Raw genomic sequence first — 22,415 nt, 5'->3', positions numbered from 1 at the left:
CAGAAGGATGCGCCTGCGCATTGTGCTGGTCTCCATGGCAGGGCCTCGGAGCCAAGACGAGGTTGAGTAGACTCGTTTTGAATTTTCTCCCCTCTGCTCCGGCACCTTGTGAACTTCCCTCCTCGCCCTGTAGGGCTCTCGGAAGCGGCGGGACTAGGGGAGTTGGGGGTTTGGCCGAGTTGTCGGCGCCCACGAACGGGACACTATCTCCCAACCCCCATTTCTTTCCTCCTGCCTCCTCCTCCCGTCACCTCCTAACCAGCCTGCTCCCTGAAGCAACCGCTGGCCCCCGCCCCCATCTGCAGTCGGGCCCGGGTGGTGCCTTCCGCGCCCAGCCTCGGGGCCTTTTCGGGGCCCCACACGATGAGGCCCACTACCCCCCCTCCCGGGGCCGCGCTGGGGGGGGGGGGGGGCGCTCGGGAAGGCAGGCTGGAGAAGGAGATTAAGTGTCTGGAGGAGGGTTGCTGAGCCCCAGGGCGCGCCACCGCCGCGGAGAAGGACCCGGACCCCTTGGGCGGGAGCGCCTAGTGTGTGGTCCTTCGCGCAGCCAAGAGCCCCGCTTTTTAGATTTTGTGTTTTTTGTTTTGTTTTGTTTTCTCCTTATGAGCCCATTTATATCTTCTGGTTAGAGGGGGAAAGGCGTCCTCTCCCACATTCTCCTACAATTTTTGACTTTTTTTTTTTTTTTTTTTTTTTGGTCTTGAAGTTACCTAAAGGCCTATGCCTTAATCTAAATGGTCCGGAGAGTTACTCTAATTGAATTTAGTTATTTCGCTGTGGGAGGGTGGATGGAGAGATACTATCTAGATCTCAAAGTCACATTTTGAGTCGTTCGCCAAAACTGCAAGAGACATCAGTTTAGAATCAGGCAGAACTGGATTGCAGAATTTGTGGGCAGAGCGGTATGTGTGCAGGTGAAAACAACTAAAGTTTTCCTTTACGTTGTTTAAAGATGCGCTGCAATTAAGTAGGCACCTGGTATTTAAATAAACCATAGCCTATGAGAAAGTATTTAAACAATTTTAAGCGGAAAAATAATCTTTTATTGGAAAGCAATGATAATGAAAGTAGGACTATTTTCAATTCACTCACCTTTCTATTATGCGGGCTCTCGAACCTGAATGCCTCAACTACTTATTAACCGCTCTGTGCCACACTTGGGTCACTGTAAGAATTAAACGCCACATAGTAAATGTTAAATTTATCACCATCATTATCATTTAGATGTCTGTTTGGCTAGAACCTTTGCCAACCTGAACAAGTAAGAGAATAGCTTCATGGTTAGAGGAATAAAAAGAAAATCTCTCTGCTGAAGTCCTAGGAAAGGAAGGACTGGGCTTGCAAATAGAACCTGTGGTCATTTAACCATGTGATTCATTGTAATGGTGAGAATTGTATGCCTTAGACCACCTGAAGCTTGAAACACTTTCTTAACTGAAGTCTTGCTATTTAATCCATATTTTCTGAATTTGGTAGACGTGGAAAGAAATTTAAGTTTTAAACATTTTCCTTTAATCATAAGTGATTTTTTTAGTTACAGCAGTAAAATTGCCTGAATTAACATTCATAGAGCTGGAAATAACCTTCATATAATTAGGTTCTTTTTCAGATTATTTTTTTACTATTGATAAAATATTATTGGTTAAAATATCTTTTAAAAATTTATAGTTAGAGGAGTTCCTGGCTGGCTCAGTCAGTGGAGCATGCATCTTTTGATCTCCGGGTTGTAAATTCAAGCCCAAAATTGGGGGGGGGAGATTACTTAAAAATAAAATCTTAAAAATAACAAAAAAGGTATGGTTTAATAAATTTTAGTGATCATTAATTTGACATTTAAGAAAGTACAATACCTGATAGTCACTATAGGTTGATCTTAATTTGAATTGAGAAGTATGACCAGTAAGATACAGAACCTAAATATATACTTAATAAGATAAAACTTCAATTTGCAAAGCAGAAATGTTGAATTCACTAAAGTATGTTTTTCATTTGAGACCGTCCTTTAGTTAAGGAAAATTGTAAGTGTTCTAGAGTAACTGAACACCCCCAGTGGTGGCTTTGGTGTTTTTTTAGTAGTGACTCTTGTCATATTTGGTGTTCCCTCCATGCAGTACTTAAGGTAGTACTTTTGAGTGTTTTTCTTAGAACATTAACTTCAAGCTTTTTGTTCTTGATGATTTCGTACGTGAGTCATTTACTGTGGTCTTCGTGAAGACACATTGTTATCTGGAAGATCACAGCTTGGAAGATATGTGTCTCTATTATAGGTTTCTTTTTTTCTGCATGTAATGGCATGGTATGGTATGATCTGAAGACTATGCATGGGCTTCAGAGTTCTGTTTGTTTTGGGGTTTTTTTTTTCCAGCTAAGTTTTGAATCTGAGCTCATACTGTCTCTGATCTTAGTTAAGTTACTTGACAGCTTTGGTTTTCTTACCTACAGAGATAAAATCCAACTCAGTGAATGTGAGGATTAAATGAAATAATCTGTATAGCTCTCAAAGAGCAAAGAGGTACAATGAGGTATGTATTTACAGGGTAAAAAATGGCTAGAAACCAAGATTATAGGGAAGTTTATAGAGAGGGCAAACCTTAGATTACAGAGACATTGTGAACACTAGCCTTAAATTTTTTTCAGTGAAAAGTTATTATTTATATATATTTGCATACATTTAAAATTTTGATGTTGACAACACATTATAACTTCCAAACCCATCTTTAAAAAAATAGTTTTTTTTTCTTTTAAGATTTTATTTATTTATTTGACAGAGAGAGACACAGCGAGAGAGGGAACACAAGCAGGGGGAGTGGGAGAGGGAGAAGCAGGCCTCCCACTGAGCAGGGAGCCCGATGCAGGGCTCGATCCCAGGACCCGAGGACCATGACCCAGGACCCCAGGACCATAACCTGAGCTGAAGGCCGACGCTTAACGACTGAGCCACCCAGGCACCCCCAAAAATAAATTCTATCAAATACTTGTGAACTAGGAGTCTTGATTTAATTTTTGACACCACTGATTGATAGTAATTTTGTATACATCATAAAAAGAATATTGTGTCATTTACCTACCCTAAAAGATGAGAGAAATTTTATTTTCTAAAGTACTTTTGAGCAACATTTTTTTAATGTTAATAAGTTAAAAGATCTGGCCCTGATATTTAATATATTTCAAGATCCTTTGAATCTTAGGACACTCACAAAGGACGTAGAATTAGGAGAATCTCTAAGACTAAACTAAGAGTGGCTTTATCATTCAGTTACCCTGTTTGGGGATTTATTTTCAGGTAATTGGTTTTAACAGATACATTTTATCACACAAAAGTCTAGAGGAAACTCAACAAAATAATCAGATGTTAAGAGAGAATTACCTGTAAAGTTTTGAACAAATAAAATTTGCTGTTGAACAAAAGCAAAACAGCAGTAGCCCAAATATGGTCCACAGAGATATGAGTGAATGCAGCCTGAATAGTCAATCTTTTCCTTTCTGCCATGCATTAAATATGTATAAACAATAAAAAGCCCTTTTTCCCTTTAAAATATGAAACTTCTATTTTAATAGTTTCTTCCTAATCTTTGCTTTTGATATAAGGTAAAATCCACTTTTTTAAGTAATGTGAAATATTCTAGAAAGCAATTTGACAGCAAAATGTAATGCTTTAGTGTGTGTTGTGAACTTCAGTCATTAGCTGTCTATATGTGTAATACTTCTTTCTGTTTTCTTTATGTAATCCCAATACGATTTGCTTAAAAACTAACCTTGTCAAACCAGTTCCAGGATTTTTTACAGGGTGTACAGGTTTAGGGAGTGCAGTCTTTGTTCTCAAGCTTCTGTGGTTCCAAAAAAAATGCCCTGTTAGTAAATATTTCATGAGAGATGCAATTTACTGGGGAGGTCTTTGTTTCAGTAGTAGTTAAGGAATGTGAGTTGCAACAAAACCACAGTCCAAACACCTAATTTTAGATAAGGAAACTGACACAGATTAAGTCACCTACTCCTGGACACATGCAGTTATCTATAAAGACCTAATCTTTAGTTTTCTTCAGCTGAGTTAGTTGATGGTTCTACTGTACCGGGATGGTAATGGCTATTTTATAATAAAACCTGGATAACAAAATCTAGTCGTTTTCTTTATGTGTAGGAAAAGAACATATACTTTGAATACCTTCTCATTACAGAAAAAATGCTGCTGTGAAGACATAACTATAGCTCTCACACAACTATCATGATTTAGTGCCCCCCAAAGGAAGAACTTAAGTGGACAAGAGAGGGCATTTCTGGGAATGGTAGAATGCTTGAGGCCTGAATTTAAATTTGAGCTACTACCTGAAGGTAATACTTTTATTTTTAACTAATTGAAAGTAACATCTATAAAAGTTAACTATTACTATTATATATTAATGAAAAATCAAATTTCACTTTGTATATAGGTACTTTGTTCTGTTTATGTTTACCAGTTAGAAGAAAATACCTAGCTACTTAATATCTTCATTCTTAAAAATTTCACTTTGACATAGTTAATTGAAAGTTAGGGGGCGCCTGGGTGGCTCAGTCGTTAAGCGTCTGCCTTCGGCTCAGGTCATGATTCCAGGGTCCTGGGATTGAGCCCCGCATCGGGCTCCTTGCTCAGCGGGGAGCCTGCTTCTCCCTCTGCCTGCCACTCCCCCTGCTTGTGCTTTCTCTCTCTCTCTCTCTCAGTCTCTCTCTTTGACAAAAAAATAAAATCTTTAGGGCACCTGGGTGGCTCAGTCGGTTAAGCGACTGCCTTCGGCTCAGGTCACGATCCTGGAGTCCCGGGATCGAGTCCCACATCGGGCTCCCTGCTCAGCGGGGAGTCTGCTTCTCCCTCTGACCCTCTTCCCTCTCGTGCTCTCTATCTCTCATTCTCTCTCTCTCAAATAAATAAATAAAAAATCTAAAAAAAAAAAAACCTTAAAAAAAATAAAAATAAAATCTTTAAAAAAAAAAAGATAATTTCTAACATGTACTGACATTGAGGTTAGAGGGGAAAATTGGATATTTTAAGTCACCCTGCATTTGTCAGGATTGAAAAGCGTAATGCAAATTGATGGGGGAATTAAGGGAGGAAGGAGTAATACTTTTCTTTTCACTTCAGTTTTTTTTTTTAAAGGATGTCTATAACAGGAATGTACTTTCAACTTCCAATTCAACAATTGGTTAGTCAATAGATATCAAAACCCATTTTTCCATATAGAAACTACTTTAAGTAGTGTTTTCCCAGTGTAACCATAAAAAACTTCTTTAACCTGTAGTACATACTGAAAAGAAAATTTTGAGTTTTGAGTTCCCAAAAGACAGCAGAAAAAGAAATTATCTTTGAGTGGTAAAATCCCAGTCTGAACCAAGTCCTGAAGTGGGCGTTTTTCTGTAAACAGCATCCTCACCACCTTTGCTGGTACAGTTCCCTGGCATCCATCCTTTCCTCTTCATTGCAGCATAGCTCAGGCCTCTGCTGAAGCCCTTTTAAGTGTTCTGAGCTTCAAGTGTGCTTGCTTTCTCACCTCCAAATTAGACTTCCCGGGGTAGCTATTCTGAACTCTTCTTAAATGAAGAAAGGGATATAAATTTACCACAAATTTGTTAATGACCGATACTCTGTCCAGAGTTTTTTCTTTTTTAAGAGAAAATGCTTATTATCTCCAACGAAAATTTCAGCGAGGGTAAGAGAAAGTAAATAAAATGAAAAAGATTTAGGCCAGTAGGGATAATTTGTAATGGGATCAGGGCAGCTCTTAGGAAACTGGGAGTAAGGTTTTAGAATTTTTTTCCCCTAAGCTATTTGCACTTTTCACTTCTTCTCAAGCTCTGCTTTTGAATCTATTTGCAGAATGTTTTCTCAATGACTACAGTGCCTGCAAGATTAGAACTCTAGCTTTTTCAAGAGATCAGAGATGTTTAGATTGTTTGCAGGAGGGCTTTGGTGCTTTAGGGACTGCCTCTGAATTTGAATCAGGAGAAGTGGAGAACAAAAATGAACAAAAAATTTTCTTTTAGCATCTATAATTTGTTAACGTATCAAAAAAAAATTAAAGCCATGACTAATGAAGGAAGGAGGGAGTTTTTTTTCTGTTACTTTGAAAGAATTCCTATTGTAATAATAAAGAGTAGGCTTTGGGATCAGTACATGTACCTTGCTCAGCCACTTAGTATATTTGTAATCTTGAGAAAGTTACTTAATTGCCTGAGTCTTATTTCCTTACATGTAAATTGGAGCAAGTAACTGAATCACAGGGTTGTTGAAAGGATTATATAAAATGACATATGTAAAACACTTTATAGGGGCACCGGGGTGGCTCAGTTGGTTAAACCTCTGACTCCTGATTTCAGCTTTCATCATGATCTCAGGGTTGTGAGATCCAGCCCTGTGCTGTGCTCCATGTTCACCGGGGAGTCTGCTTCTCTCCCTCTGCCCTAACCCTCACTCACACTCTCTTTCTCTCTCAAATAAACAAATAAATCTTAAAAAAAAAAAAAACCTTTTAGCATAGTGCTTTACCGTAGTACTCAATAATTGATAACCTTATAACCTTGAGCAGTGAGCCTCAGTTTCCTTTTCTGTAAAATGGTAATATGTTCTACATCACAGAATATAGAGTGATTATTCATAATTCTAGCTAGTATTAAGTATAATAAACATTCAATAAACATTAAATTATATAGCTAAGACAAGTTCATAATCTTCATCTATTTTGTTTTAATAGTGTTTATATTTAAAACTCAAAGAGCTCTCAAAAATATATATATTTTTTAGAGATTTATTTATTCATTTTAGAGAGAGAGAGGGAGAGTGGGGGGGGGCAGGGAGGAGCAGAGGGAGAGAGAGTCCTAAGCAGACCTCACACTGAGCATGGAGCCGGACGAGGGACTTGATCTCACAATGCTGAGAATACAACCTGAGCCAAAACCAAGAATCGGAGGCTTAAACAACTGCCCTACCCAGGTGTCCCTCAATAATATTTCTTAATCTTGACGTCATCATGTTTAGACAGTGAACATTTCAATATAATTAATTTACTTTAAAAAATTGAATTGTATTCTTTTTTTTTTTAAAGATTTTTATTCATGAGAGACGGAGAGAGAGAGGGAGAGAGAGAGAGAAGCAGAGGGAGAAGCAGGCTCCCAAGGAGCAGGGAGCCCGATGCGGGACTCGATCCCAGAACCCTGGGATCATGACCTGAGCCGAAGGCAGAGGCTTAACCATCTGAGCCACCCAGGCGCCCTGAATTGTATTCTTGACAGCGATTATTTCAGTTTTAATATATCCCTCAGTAGTACCTTATTTACGGTTGAATCTAACTTTGTAAGACTTTTCTTTTTGAATAGTGTTCTTTTATTTTTCTGGACATTGGATGATTTACAGAAAAATCAATAGATTTACAGAAAAATCGAGCAGGGGCATCTAGGTGGTGCAGTCAGCTGCGCTTCCGACTTGGTTTCAGCTTGGGGCAAGGTCTCAGGGTGGTAGAATCAAGCTCTGCCTCCAGCTCCACACTCAGCGCAGAGTTGGCTTGAGATTCTCTCTCCCTCTCCCTGCCCCTCCCACTGTGCATGCTCTCTCTCTAAAATCTTTTAAAAAAAAAATCAAACAGGGAATACAAAGATTTCCATATTCCCTCCCACACATACATTTCTCCTCTATCTGCTAGCACACGGTTTTCCCTTTATTAACATTTTGCATTCTTGTGGTATGTTTCTTTTCTTTTTTTTTTTAATATTTATTTATTTAGTAAGCTCTATGCCCAGCACAGGACTAGAACTCACAATCCTAAGATCAAGAGCTGCATGCTCCACAGATTGAGCCAGCCAGGTGTGGCATATTTCTTAAAGTTAATGAACCAATATTGATAGATTATTGTGAACAAAAGTCTATAGTTTGCATTACTATTTGTGTTGTATAATTTTACGGATTTTGACAAAACCCATGTCAAAATGTCATGGATCCACCATTACGGTATCAGAAAGAATTGTTTCATCACAATAAAAATCTCTCAACCTGTGGCAACTATTGATCTTGTTACTGAGTCTATAGTTTTGCCTTTTCAAGAATGTCGTATATTTGAAATTATATAGTATGTAGCCTTTTCAGAGTAACTTCTTTCACTTATTAGTATGCACTTAAGGTTTTCCTTGTCTTTTGTGGCTTAATAGCCTTTTTCTAAAATTGAAGTTCACATATAATAGCAGTTTCAGGTGTACAACATAGTGATTTGACAATTATAAACATTATGAAATGCTTACTGTGATAAGTGTAGGTACCATCTGTCATCATAAAAAGTTATTACAATACTATTGACTATATTCTATGTGCTGTACTTTTTATCTTTGTGACTTATTTTTTTTGAGAGAGAGCAAGCAAGCAGGGAGGAGGGGCAGAGAGAGAGAATCTTTTTTTTTAAAGATTTATTTATTTATTATTTTAGAGAGAGAGAGAGGAGAGGGATAGGGGAAGAGGGAAAGAGAGAATCTGAAATAGACTCTGCACTGAGCACAGAACCTGACATGGGGCTCAGTCTCACGACCCTGAGACCATGACCTAAACTGAAACCAAGAGTTGGACACTTAACTGATTGAGCCACCCAGGCACCACATGACTTATTTTATAACTGGAAGTTTGTATCTCAGTTCCACATGTAAGAGAGATCATGTGGTATTTGCCTTTCTCTAGTTGGCTGCATATCTTTAGTAAAGTGTTTGTTCAAATATTTTGTCCACTTTTTGTTTGGTTATTGTCTTATAATTGAGTTGAAACAGTTCTTTACAGAGCTGGGATACAAATTCCTTTATCAGGAATATGTTTGACAAATATTTTCTCCCAAACTGTAATGAATAAAAGTTTTTAATTTTGATGATGTACGTTTTATAGACTTGTATTTTCATGCTTTTTGTGTCATGTTTAAGATATTTTTTGCCAAACCCACAGTCACAGATTTTCTCCTATGATTTCTTCTAGAAGTTTTATAGTTTTACAGGCCATGATCTGTTTCAAGTTAATTTCTTTTTATTGTTTGAGGTAAGGGTCATTTACTGTTTTGCATATAGCTATTGTTTCAGCTCCATTTGTTGAAAAGACTGTCCCTTTTCTCTTAATTGCCTTGGCACCTTTATCAAAAAGCGGTTGACAATGGGTGCCTAATCTCGCTTGAGATTCTCTCTCTCCCTCTGCCCCTCCCCCTGCTCACTGTCTCTCTCTCAAATAAATAAATCTTTTTTTGTCTGTTTTAATTTTATTTTATTGTGTTATGTTAATCACCATATATTACATCATTAGTTTTTGATGTAGTGTTCCATGATTCATTGTTTGCGTATAACACCCCGTGCTCCATTCAATACGTGCCTTCTTTTTGTGTGTGTGTGTGTGTTTTCATCTATTTATTTATTTTTTATTATTGTGTTATGTTAATCACCATACATTACATCATTAGTTATAGTGTTCCATGATTCATGCCTTCTTTAATACCCGTCACCAGGCTAACCCGTACCCCCACCCCTCACCCCTCTAGAACCCTCAGTTTGTTTTTCAGAGTCCATAGTCTCTCATGGTTCATCTCCCCCTCTGATTTCCCCCCCTTTCATTTTTCCCTTCCTCCTTTTTTTTTTTTAACATATAATGTATTATTTGTTTCAGAGGTACAGGTCTGTGATTCATCAGTCTTACACAATTCACAGTGCTCACCATAGCACATACCCTCCCCAATGTCTATCACCCAACCACCCCATCCCTCCCACCCGCCACTGCTCTAGCAACCTTCAATTTGTTTCCTGAGATTAAGAATTCCTCATATCAGTGAGATCATATGATACATGTCTTTATCTGATTGACTTATTTCGCTTAGCATAATACCCTCTAGTTCCATCCACGTTATTGCAAATGGCAAGATTTCTTTTTTTTTTGATGACTGCATAATATTCCATTGTATATGTATAAACCACAACTTCTTTATCTATTCATCTCTTGATGGACATCTGGGCTCTTTCCATAGTTTGGCTATTGTGGACATTGCTGCTATAAACATCAGGTGCACGTACCCCTTTGGATCACTATATTTGTATCTTTGGGATAAATATCCAGTAGTGCAATTGCTGGGTTGTAGGGTAGCTCTATTTTCAACTTTTTGAGGAACCTCCATACTGTTTTCCAGAGTGGCTGCACCAGCTTGCATTCCTACCAACAGTGTAGGAGGGTTACCCTTTCTCCACATCCTCGCCAACATCTGTTGTTTCCTGACTTGTTCATTTTAGACATTCTGACTGGTGTGAGGTGGTATCTCATTGAGGTTTTGATTTGGATTTCCCTGATGCCGAGCAATGTTGAGCACTTTTTCATGTGTCTATTGGCCATTTGGATGTCTTCTTTGGAAAAATGTCTGTTCATGTCTTCTGCCCATTTCTTGATTGGAGTAGTTGTTCTTTGGGTGTTGAGTTTGATAAGTTCTTTATAGATTTTGGATACTAGCCCTTTATCTGATATGTCATTTGCAGATATCTTCTCCCATTCTGTCTGTTGTCTTTTGGTTTTGTTGACTGTTTCCTTTGCTGTGCAAAAGCTTTTTATCTTGATCAAGTCCCAATAGTTCATTTTTGCCCTGGCTTCCCTTGCCTTTGGCGATGTTTCTAGGAAGAAGTTGCTGCGGCTGAGGTTGAAGAGGTTGCTGCCTATGTTCTCCTCTAGGATTTTGATGGACTCCTGTCTCAAATTTAGGTCTTTCATTCATTTTGAGTCTATTTTTTGTGTGTGGTGTAAGGAAATTATCCAGTTTCATTCTTTTGCATGTGGCTGTCCAATTTTCCCAACACCATTTGTTGAAGAGACTGTCTCTTTTCCATTGGACATTCTTTCCTGCTTTGTCGAAGATTAGTTGACCATAGAGTTGAGGGTCAATTTCTGGGCTCTCTATTCTGTTCCATTGATCTATGTGTCTGTTTTTGTGCCAGTACCATACTGTCTTGATGATTACAGCTTTGTAGTAGAGGTTTTGAGTATTGTAGCTTTGTAGTGAATTTTGAAATTGCAAAGAATGAGTCCTCCAACTTTGTTCTTTTTCAAGATTGTTTTGGCTATTCAGGTTCCTTGTAATGCGATGTGAATTTGGCTTTTCCATGACTAAAAAAAAGGCATTGGGATTTTGATAAGGATTGTATTGAATCTATACATTGCTTTGGGTAGTATTACCATATTCATGTCTTCCAATTCCAGGAGCACAGTATGTCTGTCCATTTATTTAGATCTTTAATTTTATTCAGCAATATTTTGTAGTTTTAATGTATAAGTCTTATACTTCTTTGCTTAAATTTATTCATCAGTATTTTATTCCTATTGATAAAATTGTAAATGAATCATTTTCTTAATTTCATTTTTGGTTTGTTCATTGCTAGTATATAGAAATACAATGGAATTTTGCATATTGATCTTATATCCTGTAACTTTGTTGAATTTATTAACTCTCATGGTGTTTTTGGGAATTCTTCAGGATTTTCTATGTATAAGACCATATGCAAATAGAGATAGTTGTACCTTTGTTCTTAGTATTTTCTCATAATCCTTTTAGTTTCTGTAATATTTTATAGTCATGTCCCACTTTGATTTCTGATTTTAGTTGTGTTTTTCTTCTTTTTTTATTGTCAGTCTAGATAAAGGTTTGTCAATTTTGTCAATCTTTTTGAAGAACCAACTTTTAGATTCATTAATTCTTTTGTTTTTCTATTCCTGATTTTGCTTATCTCTTCTCTAATCTGTATTATTTTCTTCCTTCCACTAGATTTCAGTTTAGTTGGCCCTTAAATTTGTTTTTGAGGAATAAAGTCAGGTTATTGTTTTGAGATTTTTTTTTTAATATGGGCATTTTTGCTCTATATTTCCCTCTGAGCACTGTTTTCCCTGCATTCCATAAGTTTTGTTATACTGTGTTTATCTGTCATCACCCCCTCCTGAGTTATGTGTATTTTACTTAGTACTTCAGTATTTTATTTCTATTCTTAAAACACACATACACAAAATTATAATAGCATTATTGTTATTTATACAGACAGTGTTCATTTAGATTTTTCATAGAGTTATTAACTTACTAGCTTACCATTTTGCTAGCATCTCAGGACTTCCTTCTGGTATCATTTTTATTTTATGTATTCTTTAGAAATTTCTTTCATGTAGGATCTGTTCATTGTAAACTCTGAGTTTTTTATTTTTATTTTTTTTACTTTTTTTAAAAGATTTTATTTATTTATTTGACAGAGAGAGACACAACGAGAGAGGAAACACAAGCAGGGGGAGTGGGAGAGGGAGAAGCAGGCTTCCCGCTGAACAGGTAGCCTGATGCAGGGCTCGATCCCAGGGCCCTGGGATCATGACCTGACCCGAAGGTAGACGCTTAATGACTGAGCCACCCAGGCACCCCTAAACTCCGAGTTTTTTAAAATCTTAAAGTATCTTTCTCTCACCCTGTTTTGTGAAAAAAATGGTCTTGAGCATATATAATCATATACTGATAATTACTTTTTTTTTAATTCCCATGACTTCTGCCATTGTTGCTATTGAGTAGACTGCTGTGTATCTAATGTCAGTACCCCATGGGTGATCTTATCTCTCTGGCTACATTTTTAGATTTTGCTTTCTCTTTAGAATTTTGTACTTCTACTACACTGGGTATGGATTTCTTTTGATTTATTTTGGTACATTTTGTACTTTATCTGTGGATTCAGTTTTGAAAAATTGTTAGCCATTATCTCCTCAAATACTGTCTCTCATCCATTTTCTCTTTTCTTCTGAGATTCCAATTATAAGTATGTTGTACTTTATTTTTCCTAGTTTTAAGTCTCTTCATATTTTTTTATCTTCTGTTTTTCATATGGTGCATTCTGATTGATTTTTTAAAAATCTGACTTCTAATTTAGTAGTTCTTTCTTCTGCATTTATTCTATTTAATGTATCCATTGACTTACAATTTTTATTTCTGAAAGTTCTGTTTGGTTTTCTTTCAGATTAAACTTTTCAGTCTTGTTGCTTGCTTATTCTTGTGATTCATTCATGTTTATTTCTTTGAGTTTTAAATGATTATTTTATATTCACTGTTAGATGGTCCCAATATTTGAAGTCTATAGGAGGTGTCTAAATTTGCTGGCTCTTTCTTTTGATGGTTTATTTCCTTGTGTTTTTGACACTCTGATTATAAGCTTATATTTAATCTTAAATGTAAGATAACTAATGCCTTAACTGGGTTTGTGTTCCTCCAAATAATAGCTCCATTTTTTCTTACTAAACTATCGTCTCAGGATCTTTCAGGTTCCTAGTCTTGGGAACTTTAAGTTTGCCTCACCTGAGAGCTGCTTATCCAAGCCGTGGTTTCCCAACCATAAAATTTGTGTATTAGTACTGCTCTTGCAGAAATTTTCCTCTTTGCTTGTGTTTATCACTTGAATTTTGGCTCACAGCTTTTGCTTTTCTTTTGTGGTAGGGAGGGGATATGGAGGGCAGGGAATGGCCTTTGATTTTTGTTACTTCCTGTAGCAGCAGTCACAAAATATTTTTAGATAAACTTTCTGGGTTTTTTTTGTTTTGTTTTCTAGCAAGAGAGCCTTCTATATTATCTAATCTGCCATATTTCCATTAATGCAACTTTCTTTTTATTTTTTAAACCATATATAAAACATATTATTCCTAAGTTTTATATGTAAATTAAATTAGAATACAAGTGATAATTTAAAATCTTAAACAATTTTAAGATATTTTAAAGTTATATATTAAAAATAAGATTGATTTTAACTTATTATAATTTATATTTGAGTAGAAGTATTTATAATATTTTGGAAATATGAAGTGGCAAACCTTGTAGATTTTCTGAAATGGTTAATTTTACAAATGTATGTGTGGATGCTATCACAGAAAAATAAGTTTTCAGTGTGTTCTTTTTTTTTTTTAAGATTTTATTTATTTGACAGAGAGATAGAGAGAGAGTAAAAGTAGGCAGAGAGGCAGGCAGAGGGAGAGGGAGAAGCAGGCTCTCCGCTGAGCAGGGAGCCCGATGCGGGGCTTGATCCCAGGACCCAGGGATCATGACCTGAGCCGAAGGCAGCTGCTTAACCAACTGAGCCACCCAGGCACCCCCAGTGTGTTCAAATATATATACCAACTGAGTACAAGGTATAAATTTAATTTAGGGCATAGGATGATTTTATTATTGTATATCCTGTGATGTGGTTACATGTGTTAAAATCCATAGAACTATACAGCAAAAAACAGAAAAAGGAAGTTCAATTTAATGCATGTTAATTTACAGATAAAATTTTCAGGATTTTTAAAAAACAATTATGCTGTCTTATGAAAAATAAAATGTGTGGGTTCTATGAAGTTTATTTTATATTATAAATTTTTCAGTGGTATTCTTCACCAGTTTTGTTTTGACTTTACTCCAATTTTGAGACTTAAATCATCATTCCTTTCAGGTAATGCAGAATCCAGTATTCACTGTAATATATTAGGCCAGGATTTCTGAACCTCAGCATCACTGACATCTTTGTTGTGGGGGCTGCTGTGAGCATTCCAAAATATTTAGCAGTACCCCTGCTCCCCATTAGATTCTAGTAGGACTTCCCTCCCAGTTCCGACAACCAAAAATATTTCCAGACGTTGCCAAATATCCCCAGTGGGCAGTGTGCATGCATGTGTGTGTGCATGTGCGTGTGTGTGTAAAGACAAAATCACCACCAAAGCTAATCACTTTACTAGGCCTAAATGGCTCAAACATTTTGGAATACATATTTCTTCATTTTTAAAGTTTGTCAACCCAGTATTAGTGGTATGATGTGTATTATCATCTATGTGTATATAATTTCTATATAATTTCTATACACTATGTGTATATAATTTCTGTCTATACCAAAATATCTTTTCTAAAAGTATCTACTGCTACAATAGTGCATGCCCCACTCATAAAATTAAGAACCTTTATTTGCATTAAATATTTGTAAAATAAGAATTTTAGAAGTATTTGAAAGGGTAAAAGTATCTGTCCCATAACAACAATCTTAATCAATCAGTACATTGAGTGTAATTAAGGGTAGGTTGAGGGAACTACATAATGGTAATCTCTGTTTTGCTTTGAATGTATTCTGGTGCCTTGGCAAGTCATTTAAAAAAAAATGTTTATTAATCTGTAGAATGGAAATGATTTAACCTGAATTGTATGGGGTAACAGAGGGGAAATGTGAGATTTAAGACAAACATTCCATAAAAATGTTAAGTGCTTTAAGCAGATACTTAAATTTTTTTTCAGCTATTAAATAATAGAAGAAAATGGAATTGAATATACCAGCATGGAACAATCTAATGATTCGCTAAGAGTCAACCATAATGATTCTGAAGAATCAGAAACAGATTCTCAGGTATATGAGGTAGGAATTCAACTGGGAACTTTTTTCCATTCCATTTAACAACTTTTTTTTTTAAAGATTTTATTTATTTATTTGACAGAGAAAGAGCATAAGCAGGGGGAGTGGCAGGCAGAGGGAGAGGGAGAAATAAGCTCCCTGCTTAGCAGGGAGACCAATGTGGGGCTCAGTCCTAGGACCCTGGGATCATGACCTGAGCCAAAGGCAGATACTTAACCAACTGAGACATGCAGGTGCCCCCATTTAATAACTTTTTAATATATAAGAAATAGTATTATATTTAATGTATTTAAGACTGTTACAATTTATCCACAATTCTATCATATGTTTAATTTTATAATATGAGCTTTACTTTTAATTAATATAGAGCTTTATTTTTAAGTAAAGCTCTATATTATAAAATTTTGTATTCATAAAAATCTATATATAAAGAAAAATCTGTATTTTGAATTACATATCATGATTTCAGGTTGTGTTCCCATGGACAACTTTATTTCAGTAAAATTGAAATAAAATATAAAAAATCAACAATTTCACTTAAGAACTGCTTTCTGTCTATATCAGTCTGTGTGAATTGACAACTCTTATGAAAAGTGAAGTGAGGGGCGCCTGGGTGGCTCAGTGGTTAAACGTCTGCCTTCGGCTCAGGTCATGGTCCCAGGGTCCTGGGATCAAGCCCCGCGTCGGGCTCCCTGCTCCTCAGGAAGCCTGCTTCTCCCTCTCCCACTCCCCCTGCTTGTGTTCCCTCTTTTGCTGTGTCTCTCTCTGCCAAATAAATAAATAAAATCTTAAAAAAAAAAAAAAGTGAAGTGAATAATTAACTGAAAAATGAATCTTTCCATTTTTATTATAGAATTCTATATATTTTATTTTAAATTCCAGTATAGTTAACATATTATATTAGTTTCAGGTGTATAATATATGGATTCAACGGTTTCATACATCACCCGGTGCTCATCAAAAGTGCACTCCTGGGGCACCTGGATGACTCAGTCTAAGGTTAGGCATCTGACTATTGATCTCAGCTCAGGTCTTAATTTCAGAGTTGTTAGTTTGGGCCCTGGATTGGGCATGGAGCCTACTTTAAAAAATTGTAAAAACAAAACAAAAAAACAAAACCAAAAACAAGTGCATTCCTTAATCCCCATCTCCTATTTAGCCCATCTGCCCATGGTCCCCCCCCAACTCTCCCCCCGCTCGCTGCTCTGGTAACCATCAGTATATTCTCTATTATCAAGAGTCTATTTCTTGGTTTCTCTCTTTCTCTCTCTTTTTTCCCTTTGCTCATTTGTTTTGTTTCTTAAATTCCATATATGAGTGAAATCATGTATTTGTCTTTCTCTGACTGACTTCACTCAGTATTATACTCTCTAGCTCCATCCATGTTGTTGCAAATGGCAAGATTTCATTCTTTTTTTATGGCTGAGTAATATTCCGTTGTGTCTTATACCACATCTTTATCCATTCGTCAGTCATTGGTCACTTGGGCTGTTTCCATAATTTGGCTATTGTAAATAATGCTGCTATAAACATAAGGGTTTGTGTATCCCTTTGAATTAGTGTTTTTGTATATTTGGGTAAATACCCAGTAGTGTGATTACTGGATTATAGGGTAGTTCTATTTTTAATTTTTTGAGGAACCTCCATACTGTTTCCCACAGTGGCTGATAAACATTCTTTTTTTTTTTTTAATTGTAACATTAGGGGTACCGGGCTGGTTTAGTTGGTAGAGCATGCTACGCTTGATCTTGAGGTTGTGAGTTCGAGCCCCATTGGGGTGTAGAAATTACTTAAAAATAAAATCTTTTGAGGGGGACAAGATGGCGGAGAAGTAGGGGACCCTGTTTCAGCTGGTCCCCTGAATTTAGCTGGATACCTACCAAACCATTTTGAACACCCACGAAATCAGCCTGAGATGTAAGCATATATATCTGGATCTCTACAAGCAGAAAAATGCTGCCTCTCGCGAGGTAGGAAGGGCAGAGTCATGAATATGCAGGCAAAAGTGTCTTGTACCGGAGCGGACAAAAACTCAGAGTGGTAATGGCTGGGAAAGGGCTTTAGAGCAGCACTCAGACAGAATCCAGGCGCTGCGGATGCACGTGCGTGGACCCAGGACCGCTTGTGGTTTTAGAAGCACAAAGGGCAGAGACAAGCCCAGGCCCCTGGGTCGACCACTGAGAAGGTTGCTGTGGGCGCGCACCCCTCACAGGAGGCTGCAGTTTTCAGCAGCACCTACAGAAAGGGAGACTGTGTATTCCGGAGGGTTCAGAGAAGAGCAGACTGATTTCTCCGCTCTGGGACAGAGATCTGGGTGTGGCCATTTTTGCTCTGACCCTCAGAAGAGGCACAGAAAGCTGCCAGAGGACCAAAGCTTAAAAAACCAGTTTCCACGGAGCCTAGCCTCCCCGCCCCCCCACAAGAGGCAGGGCAACTCTACCCAAGCAGCGTTCCTGAGAAACAGTGTGACAGGCCCCTCCCCCAGAAGACAGGCTGGAAGAACAAGAGGAGCCAACCCAAGGCCCCCATAAAACTGTAAAACCCCCATAAAACTGTAAAACCCCAACATCAGGGGAAAATAGTATATTGAGCTCCAGGCATTGCCTAACAGCTTGTGTATTTTTCAGATACAGCTCCCTTTTTCTTTTTATTCTTATGCTTCTGTTTTTTCTTTTTACCTTTTTCTCATTTCAACCAGATTTTCAATATATCAACTTATAATTCATAGTAACTTTTTAGCTTTTATTTTTTCACACCTATATTTTTAAAATATAGATATATGCTTTAGTGTAGTCTCTTTTTCCCTTTTCAATATTATATATACCAGTTTTACTTTCACTTTCCTTGTAATTTTGGGAAGTAGTGCCCTTTAGCAACCAGAACAAAATACACCCAGGAAAAACTGAAACACCCTACTTTGTCCAGACTGAGGGATTATATGTATCCCCCTTTCCTTCACTCCCCCCCTTTTTTTAATTTTTAATTAAAAAATTTTTTTTTAATTCTATAAATTTTATTCTCCGGTTTCATTTTGGCTTTGTTTTTTCGGTGGTGGCTTCCAACCACTCCATATTTTCCTAGGCTGCATCTTGCTTGGGTCGTGGTTGATATTTTGGACTCTGTACATTCCCTGAACCATCCTTCAACAGAATGACTAGGAGGAGGAACTCCCAACAAAGAAAAGAACCAGAGACTTTGGCCTTTGCTGCAGACCTAATGGTTAGGGGTATAAGCAAGGTGTCAGAGATAGACTTCAGGGTAGCAGTTATGAAGGCAATAGCTAGTCTTGAGAAAACCATTAGCAACAATATAGAATCTCTTAGGGCAGAAATGAAATCTAATCAGGCCAAACTTAAAAATGCTACGAATGAGATGCAGTCTAAACTGGATATTCTAACGGCCAGGGTAAATGAGGCAGAAGAACAAATTAGTGATCTAAGAAGATAAGCTGATAGGAAGGAAAGCTGAGGAAGACTGGGATAAACAACTAGAAGCCCATGAGAACAGATTTAGAGAGATCCATGATGCCATGAAATGTTCCATTGTCAGAATTATTGGGATCCCTGAGGGGGTGGAGAGAGAGAGGACTAGAAGATAATATTTGAGCAAATCATAGCTGAGAACTTCCCTAATCTGGGGAAAGAAACAAGCATTTGTGTCCAAGAGGCAAGAGAGGACCTCTCCCAAGATCAATAAAAGTAGACAAATACCCTGGCACATAATAGTAAAACTTGCTAATCTTAGAGCCAAGGAAGCTATCCTGAGAGCAGCTGGGGCCGGGGGGGCGGGGGGGAGAAGATTTCTTATGTATGGAGGGAGGAACATCAGAATAACGTCAGACCTCTCTACAGAGACCTAGAAAACCAGAGAGAGCTGGCAAGAAATATTCAAGGTACTGACTGGCCGTGCGTCCCAGCCAGCCAATCGTCCCAGCTGCGCCTCAGGCCAAGGTTTCAACAGACCTCACCAAAATGCCATCTCAAATGGAACACGCCATGGAAACCATGATGTTCACATTTCACAAGTTTGCTGGGGATAAAGGCTATTTAACAAAGGAGGACCTGAGAGTACTCATGGAAAAGGAGTTCCCTGGATTTTTGGAAAATCAAAAAGACCCTCTGGCCGTGCACAAAATAATGAAGGACCTGGACCAGTGCCGAGACGGCAAAGTGGGCTTCCAGAGCTTCTCTCTAATTGCTGGGCTCACCATCGCATGCAATGACTATTTTGTAATACACATGAAGCAGAAGGGAAAGAAGTAGGCAACATGAGCAACACTCCTGCCCACCCAATGAGAGTTCTCCCGAAGGGTCTCTAGGAATCTGCCCCACAGCTTCCCCCTGTATAAAGGATTCCATGAGCAGATTGGGACCCTTAGAAAATGTACAAATAAAATCCAACCCCCATTTGAGAAGCAGAGAAAGAAAAGTCAGATAAGCTTTTGATTTTTATATTGCTTGCACCCTTACCCTCAATAAACAAATTCGTTCTTCATTTCCTCAAAAAAAAAAAAAAAAATTCAAGGTACTAAATGAGAGGAACATGCAGCCAAGAATACTTTATCCAGCAAGGCTGTCCTTCAGAACGGACGGAGAGACAAAGAGCTTCCAGGACCAGCAGAAATTGAAAGACTATGTGACCACCAAGCCAGCCCTGCAAGAAATATTAAGGGGGATTCTATAAAAGAAGACCCCAAGAGTAATATAGACCAGAAATTTACAGAGGCAATCTATAGAAACAGGGACTGTACAGGCAATATGATGGCACTAAATTCATAACTTTCAGTAGTTACTCTCAGCATGAACAGCCTAAATACTCCCATGAAATGACACAGGATTGCAGATTGGATACAAAGACAGGACCCATCCACATGCTGTCTACAAGAGACTCATTTTGAACCTAAAGACACCTCCAGATTGAAAGTGAGGGGATGGAGAACCATTTATTATGCCAACGGACCTCAAAAGAAAGCTGGGGTAACAATTCTCATATCAGACAAATTAGATTTTAAACCAAAGACTATAGTAAGAGATGTAGAGGGGAACTATATCATACTTAAAGGATCTATCCAACAAGAAAATCTAACAATTGTAAATATCTATGCCCCCAACATAGGAGCAGCCGATTACATAAGCCAGCTGTTAACCAAAATAAAGAATCATATTGATAATAATACATTAATAGTAGGAGACCTTAACACTCCACTCTCAGCAATGGACAGATCATCTAAGCAGAAAATCAACAAAGAAACAAGAGCTTTGAATGACACATTGGACTAGATGGACGTTGTAGATATATACAAAACATTCCACCCTAAAACAACAGAATACTCATTCTTCTCGAATACACATGGAACTTTCTCCAGACTAGACAACATGCTGGGTCACAAATCAGGTCTCAACCAATACCAAAAGATTGAGATTATTCCCTGCATGTTATCAGACTATGGTGCTTTGAAACTGGAACTCAATCACAAGAAGAAATTTGGAAGGAGTTCAAACACTTGGAAGTTAAAGAGCATCTTGCTAAAGAATGATTGGGTCAATCAGGAAATTAAAGAAGAACTTAAAGAACTCATGGAAACTAATGAGAACGAAAACACATCTCCCAAACCTGTAGGATACTACAAAGGCGGTCCTAAGAGGGAAATACATAGCCATCCAAGCCTCTCTCAAAAAAGTAGAAAAATCCCAATTGCATAAACTAATCTTACACCTAAAGGAGCTGGAGAAAGAATAGCAAATAAAACCTAAACCAAGTAGGAGAAGAGAAGTAATAAAGATTAGAGCAGAGATCAATGAAATAGAAAACAGAAAAACAGTAGAACAGATCAATGAAACTAGAAGCTCGTTCTTTGAAAGAATTAATAAGATCGATAAACCTCTGGCCAGACTTATCCAAAAGAAAAGAAAAAGGACCCAAATTAATAAAATCATGAATGAAAGGGGAGAGATCACGACTAACACCAAGGAAATAGAAACAATTATTAGAAATTATTACCAGCAACTATATGCCAAAAAATTAAGCAACATGGAAGAAATGGATGCCTTCCTGGAAACATAAACTACCGAGACTGAGGGGTGCCTGGGTGGCTCAGTTGTTAAGCATCTGCCTTTGGCTTGGGTCATGATCCCAGGGTCCTGGGATCGAGCCCTGCATCAGGCCCCCTGCTCGGTGGGAAGCCTGCTTCTCCCTCTCCCACTCCTTCTCCTTGTGTTCCCACTCTCACTGTCTCTCTCTCTCTCTGTCAAATAAATAAATAAAATCTTAAAAAAAAACAACTACCAAGACTAAAACAGGAAGAAATAGACCATCTCAGTAGACCAATAATCAGTAATGAAATTGAAGCAGTAATCTAAACCCTCCCAAAAGACAAGAGTCCAGGGCCAGAGGATTCCCAGGGGAATTCTACCAAACATTTAAAGAAGTAATAATACCTATTCTACTGATGCTGTTACAGAAGGAAAACTTCCAAACTCGTTCTATGAAGCCAGCATTACCCTGATCCCAAAACCAGGCAAAGACACCATCAAAAAGGAGAATTATAGACCAATATCCCTGATGAACTTGGATGCCAAAATTCTCAACAAGATTCTAGCCAATAGGATCCAACAGTACATTAAAAGGATTATTCACCACGACCAAGTGAGATTTATTCTTGGCATGCAAGGGTGGCTCAACATTCGCAAATCAATCAACGTGATAGAGCACATTAATAAAAGAAAAGAAAGAACCATATGATCCTCTGAATTGATGCAGAAAAAGAATTTGACAAAATACAGCATCCTTTCCTGATTAAAACTCTTCAAAATATAGAGGTAGAGGGAATATATCTAAATATCATAAAAGCCATCTGTGAAAAGCCCACAGCGAATATCATTCTCAGTGGGGAAAAAACTAAGAGCTTTTCCCTTAAGATCAGGAACACTACATCAAAAGCTAATGATGTAGCTAATGCAGTAGCTAACTGAACATAATGACAGGGATGCCCACTCTCACCACCTTTGTTCAACATA

The 22,415-nt window shown here is 37.7% G+C and overlaps 1 protein-coding gene and 1 pseudogene across 1 annotated transcript in view; both read left to right on the top strand.

The window, feature by feature from the left end:
* The first annotated feature begins 18 nt into the window (after positions 1-18).
* Positions 19-22,415, top strand: part of CARF (calcium responsive transcription factor) — a 60,255-nt gene continuing 37,858 nt past the window's right edge. The window contains exons 1-3 of the mRNA XM_088021588.1: positions 19-61; positions 4,176-4,329; positions 15,285-15,402. Of these exons, the coding sequence (XP_087877714.1) occupies positions 15,325-15,402 (78 nt within the window). The 5' untranslated portion in view covers positions 19-61; positions 4,176-4,329; positions 15,285-15,324. The remainder of the gene's footprint in view (positions 62-4,175; positions 4,330-15,284; positions 15,403-22,415) is intronic.
* Positions 19,273-19,879, top strand: LOC114215957 (protein S100-A10 pseudogene; annotated as a pseudogene).

The sequence above is a fragment of the Eumetopias jubatus genome, unplaced genomic scaffold (assembly GCF_037043125.1).
Source record: "Eumetopias jubatus isolate StellerSeaLion01/CBP00866 unplaced genomic scaffold, mEumJub1_p1.0 scaffold_3, whole genome shotgun sequence".
Classification (NCBI taxonomy): Eukaryota; Metazoa; Chordata; class Mammalia; order Carnivora; family Otariidae; genus Eumetopias; species Eumetopias jubatus.
The sequence above is the reverse complement of the archived record's forward strand: the minus strand, read 5'-3'. Positions and strand labels throughout refer to the sequence as shown.